The sequence below is a fragment of the Melopsittacus undulatus genome, chromosome 1 (assembly GCF_012275295.1).
Source record: "Melopsittacus undulatus isolate bMelUnd1 chromosome 1, bMelUnd1.mat.Z, whole genome shotgun sequence".
Taxonomy (NCBI): Eukaryota; Metazoa; Chordata; class Aves; order Psittaciformes; family Psittaculidae; genus Melopsittacus; species Melopsittacus undulatus.
In genome coordinates, this window is record NC_047527.1 from 93052073 (window position 1) to 93058072 (window position 6000).

Sequence of the window (6000 nt, forward strand, 5' to 3'; positions counted from 1 at the left end):
TTGTCTCAAAATGGTTGCAGAGCACCACTAAATCAGTGCTGGTTAGATTAATGTGCAGAAAAGGTTTTGGGAAACTTTATGCAGCACTTCAATGTTTATTTTTCCAGATTTCATTTAACACAAATGAGAAGGAAAGTGCTTAAAAGGGGGAAAATTACAAGTGGCCAATTCCAGTTGCACTTTTGTCCCTTGCCAAATAAAAAACTTAATAGAATAGACTTTGTTTTCAAGGCATGAAGGATGTGGATATATTTACACCCATAGTATCAACATATCAGCTATGAGGTTCAAGACTGAAGTGCCAAACTGAGTGAGAACACATTGAAAAAGGCAGCATGTGTTCCCAGGTCAAAGGAAAATTTGTATTATTGCAATTGTCAGTAATAGCTGACTTGAACAGAAGGAAATATTTTAGATACAGCCTTACTCCTTAGGAAGCACTATACCTCTGTCTCAGGACTCTCTCAGGAACATACAGAATATGGGCCCTACACAAGCACATGCAACAGGTTAGAGTGGATTTGCTCTAAATACACAGAAAAGCCATGCAGCCCACCAGCGCTGTGAACAGCCCTACTTGCAGGCACCTGTTTAACTAGAGACCCAGTTAAATAAGGTCAGCAAGACTATGCCTCTGTTGTTGAAATCAAGTGCCATGTCCTTCACAGTATTATAGCAGAAAGATTGCTTTTAAGGAAAATAACAAAATCTGAGTACTCAAAAATCAGAAAATATCAAAATTAAAGTTGGTTTTCGCATTGTAATAGCTTTCTATAAAGGCAATTTAAGATGTTGACTTCAAATTTCATTTTTGCTTACTGTTTCTCAAATAACTAAAAGTCACACAGCTTTACTTTTTTGCAGCTGAGGTTGTCAGGCAGGTAGGCTTTAAATCTGCTGCAACTCAACATGAAAACATTGAATTTTCAATTGCAAAATGGCTGGCATTGGGAAATTAAACCACAGCATAGCTCATACCAAACATGGACAGTTGTTGCTGTTGCCTTAGAGCAGATTTTTCAAGTAAAAATCAGATACTAGCCCCACTTATGTCTTGAATGAACTTCTATCTTCTGTTATCTTGCTTCAATCTACAACAAATTACCTTTTTTCCTCAGCGTTACGTTTTCTAATGCTTCTATTGACAACCATTAGAGGAACCTCAAAATTCCCAGCTTAGTGGCCTAGAAAGGCAATTTTTTATTCGGCTTTTCACTGATCAAAAAACTGATTAGAAAAGTCATGTAAAGAGGCTTGGAACTAACACATCTGCTGACAAACTAAACCAGAAAGCATAGAAGTAAAATAAGAGGGCTGAAAAATGTGAAATTTAAGAAAACAAGCCCTGATTTGAATATCAGAAGTCATGCTGATTTTTTGTAAAATGAGATTTAAACCAATTCAACAGCATGTTTTTGGCAGAGAGCTATTCAAACTCAAGGAACGGTGGGAAGACATCACTAATACTTCAACTATCTCAGGACTCAAAGGCATGTCGCACAGTACCTCCCCAGAGTTAATGCTTTATTTAAACTGCTGCCAAAACATAAACATGCAGACCAGCTCCAATGAAAGTACATTTCTGGTGTCCTCAACATAAAAAGGACATGGAACTGGTGGAACAAGTCCAGAGGAGGGCCATGAGGATGATCAGGGGACTGGAGCACCTCCCATATGAAGACAGGCTGAGAAAGTTGGGGCTGTTCAGCCTGGAGAAGAGAAGGCTGCGTGGAGACCTCATAGCAGCCTTCCAGTATCTGAAGGGGGCCTATAGGGATGCTGGGGAGGGAATCTTCATTAGGGACTGTAGTGACAGGACAAGGGGTAACGGGTTGAAACTTAAACAGGGGAGGTTTAGATTGGACATAAGGAAGAAGTTCTTTCCTGTTAGGGTGGTGAGGTACTGGAATGGGTTGCCCAGGGAGGTTGTGAATGCTCCATCCGTGGCAGTGTTCAAGACCAGGTTGGATGAAGCCTTGGGTGATATGGTTTAGTGTGAGGTGTCCCTGCCCATGGCAAGGGGGTTGGAACTAGATGACCTTAAGGTCCTTTCCAACCCTAACTATTCTATGATTGTATGATTAAAATGCAAAATAAGACATATAACCAGAAGCTAAAGCTGCAAAATAGTTTAAATGTTTATTTTTTTCTCCCTATGAGGAACATGGTGGGCCTCATCAATGAAAACACTGAAGTTAAAAGCTCTCCAGTAGAAACACAAGAAGATGCCCACGTATTTTTTTTTTTGAGAGAGAGTCTCCTTAAACACAGCACATATTTCCCTGACAGTCACCAGACTTGGTACTGCCTGGCACAGGTCAGGGTAATGCCCGTTTAAATGGGAGTTGACCATCTACATTTGAGCTGCTACTTTTAAGCAATAGGTAACCTGGGTTATCATGGGTACTGCAAAAGAACCTTGAGAAGTGAAACTTTTAAATAGTATGGCTTAACCCTTTGAATGTGAATTACTTCTAGTGATGCCGAGAACTTGGGATGTTATGGTAAAACTACACAGGGATAAACAGTGCCATTAAACTTACTTTTAATATACCTTTAAATAGCACATTTATTCCTTTGCTCTGTTTATACACACATACTCTTTGTTTACAGGGAGTACACTATTAAAAGTTTAATGTTTAAATTCCCATATCTCACTGATCTATGGTAGAGGACAACGTCCCAGAACTGGAGATTTAGGGCATATGTGACAAAAGAAGCATACATACCTTGTCAAAAGTTACTGTATACTGGAGGGATGACATTCCAGAATCAGCGATTTAGGGTGAACATGATAAGGAGATTAAAAAACACAGCCAAAACTTTTTTTCCCAATGCTGCTGGAGGTGTGTCATTGACCTAGCCAGATATTTTTAGAACACAATTTAGCTAAACTTCAAAGTCTGCTTTCCTGGGGTATGAGGATGAATTGAACACAAAGTCCTTTCATCCTTTTTCAAGCTCATTAATCTTGTTACTGAATATAGCACTTCTCAAAAAAAAAAAAGTATTTCAATGCTAAATTCAAAGATAAATCATTCATTAAAGAGACATGCAAATATGCACTGGAATGACAGGATTATTTTAACATCTAAAGCAGAAAAGATTGTTATATTCTCATGCAGCACACCATCTACTAAATAAAATGTGAGCGATCTGCCAGGGACACAACACAAATAGGAACTGCACCCCCTTGTAATTCTGTGCTGGTTTTAAACCTAAGTTGTAAATTTTTAAAATAACAAAAGCCACCAGTGTGAAAGATGACATTTTCATATTCATCCATGTTTCACATAAAGAGTGAGACAATAGCTGGATATTAGGTGGCAAAACACCTTCCATGACCATCACTATAGCTTTTCTGCCCCTGCTATGAGGGTAACGATTATGACTTTCATTTTTCAGACATTCAGCTCAACTTTTTTTCTCATCCCTCTCAGGGCTCAGACCTCATGGGAAACCATCTCCAGGAAGAAGAGACAAGTCCTCTCTGTGCTTACCATAGAAGGCAGACACACACAGCTTTCACATACCACAGCGATCTGGAGGGTCTAAACTCTACCTGTGTGCCTTTGCCTTTCTCTCTCAGAGCACTTATCTGGATTTCTGGAGGCTCAGGGCCAGCCACAGGAAATTGCCAGCTCCATGGACCAGAGAGCTGCTGTTATCCAACAGGCCAAGCACAAGGACACTGATGTACAGTAACAAACCAAAGATTACCTCACCTGGAACAGCCTAGCCACTGAGTGGAAGGTGCAGAGAACCTGCTGGTATTGAAATAACAAACTCATTTAAAACCAGTCCCTGCTCCATGTGGATTCATATCCAGCAAATTTGTCTTTCGTATGCAGAACTCCATTCTGTGCAGAGGAGTGAGTGAACTTTTGCCCCTCAGGAAAAGCCCTGTCTCATTCAAATGAGCAAAGTAACCACCCACCTGGCAGAAGAGCCCTGTGAAAGTGTTTTTATTTTGTTTCCAAGGGCGTTAGCCCTGCAGGTCAGGGTTGAAACTGCTGTCACTTGAGGAGACAGCAGTGACACAACACTTGCCCACAGCAATATGGGTATTTCCCACTTCAGGGCAGCAGGAAGCCCTGATGCTCGCTATGGTCCAGCACATACAGTGAGGCAAGAGGAGTGGGGAAGACTTCTTTAAATTATTGATAACATACTCTCACAGGGATAATTAAGCAGGGGTGTGTGGGGAAAGGGATTTCCAGGTGAGGAAAGCCGCATGTCAGCACAGTTGTGCTGCAGTTCTGCAACAAAACCTAGCAAGGGGGTCAAGTCCATCAAATCTTCATAGTTTGTTGACCCATGCAGCCTAACACTATATGTACACCATGGCATCACAAACAAGCTGGAACAGAAAACGTTTACTATTCCTGGTTTGTTTAGTGCTCCTGTATTCATCAATCACAGCATGGAATACCTCAAAAAAGAAGCTATTGCTAATCACATACCTTCTAATTAATAGCTTATAAATAATTATACACCTTTACTATTTGCCTGGTTTAACATTGAGCAATAGACCTCTTTTTAGCCTCAAAACCTGTTTTCTGTTTTAAAAGAAACAACCGGCACAGTTAGACATAGGGTTTAATCTAGGAAATGATATATTTCTTACTCCAAAAACAAACAGTAGTAAAAACTGACACACAGCACCAGCCACTTTGCAAACAGAGGAAGGCAGTTAAAGCTCAACCTTCTGTTGGCTTTTACCAGCACATCTCAGCTGCCCCAGTTTCTTATAGCACAGCTCAACCTCCCAGTAGTTCGTTGGAGACTTTTTCTGGTCAGAGTGAACTTCCAGACCCAACTTCCTCGTTGCTGAAAGAATGCAGGAAGGCAGCAGGTGCACACCAGCTAGAGACACAATGAAAGGTGATGGTGGGAGAGCAACGCTTTCTGCCTGTTTGAGATCAGCTTAACAAGACCACGAACAACCTGACAACACCACACCACAGTCCTGTTAAGCACTTCATGCAAACTTGCTTGCCCACCTGCTCGTGTGTTTTGTGTACCTCCATGCAGGCACTTTGCAATTTAACGGGGCACTTGCACTAGGCTGAGGCTTCTGTACCTCCTTCACAAGTCTGCAGCCTGAAACTGACGACGTCCTACCAGACCCCATACACCCACCGGGGTACCCCAGAGGTGGACAAGCTATTTAAACTCTTCAAACTTAGCTACAAATCGCTCGACGCAGTCGATCCAGCAGCAGCGACTTCTTGTAAGAGCACAGAAAGAGGAAAGCATTGCCGGGGAAAATAAAGGGCTCTCAGTGCAGCAACGAGCAGCCCTCCCGGCTCGGCTGCACTGCTCACCCCAGCCCGGCCCCCACCTTGCTCCGCTGTGCGCTGTTCGCCTCCAGAACGTGGTCCTACCCCGGGGTCTTCCTCAAGAGACGGCACCTCCGCGCTGCCCCAGAGCTCTTTTGCAGATGCTCTGAGTGACAGTCACACAGCACCTGAAGAACCCCTCGCTTCCCGGCACCGCACGGCACAGCAAATAGCCTCACCTGGTCCAGTGGGATGCCCAGCAGCCCGCTCAGCGGGTGCAGCAATGTGGAGCCAGTGGTGCGGTGCGGAGCGCCGGGCGGCTCGGCCATGCTGCATAGCCCCGCACCAGAACCGAACAGACCCGCTGCCTCCGCGCACACCTGCGCGCCCGTCCGCGCCCAGCTCCGCACCGCTCCGCGCCCGCCGGCCACCGCCCCGCCGCGCACACCCGCAGCGCAGCAGGGGGCGCTCGCCGAGGCGGGGCCGCCGGTAACTGCCGGGGCGGGGCTGGCGCTGGAGGGCCCCGGCGGGCTGGGATCGGGGATTCCCCGGTATTCCCGGGGCATTTCCTGTCTTCTTCCATCACCCCCTTGGGAAGAGGGGAGCTAGGGTTGGGCGGCCGGGCCTGCGCAGGGGGGGTGTCCGTTATAACGGCGGTTTGCCCCCGCCAGATTCGAATTTGAAAGGCAACGGCTCAGTCCTGAGGGAGCCTGCATCC

The 6000-nt window shown here is 44.9% G+C and overlaps 1 protein-coding gene across 2 annotated transcripts in view; it reads right to left on the bottom strand.

The window, feature by feature from the left end:
• Positions 1-5667, bottom strand: part of MBOAT1 (membrane bound O-acyltransferase domain containing 1) — a 55751-nt gene extending 50084 nt beyond the window's left edge. For both annotated transcript variants that reach the window (XM_031049731.2, XM_005149966.3), the window contains exon 1: positions 5522-5667. In XM_031049731.2, coding sequence (XP_030905591.2) covers positions 5522-5611 — 90 coding nt within the window. In that variant the 5' untranslated portion in view covers positions 5612-5667. The remainder of the gene's footprint in view (positions 1-5521) is intronic.
• Positions 5668-6000: the final 333 nt, after the last annotated feature.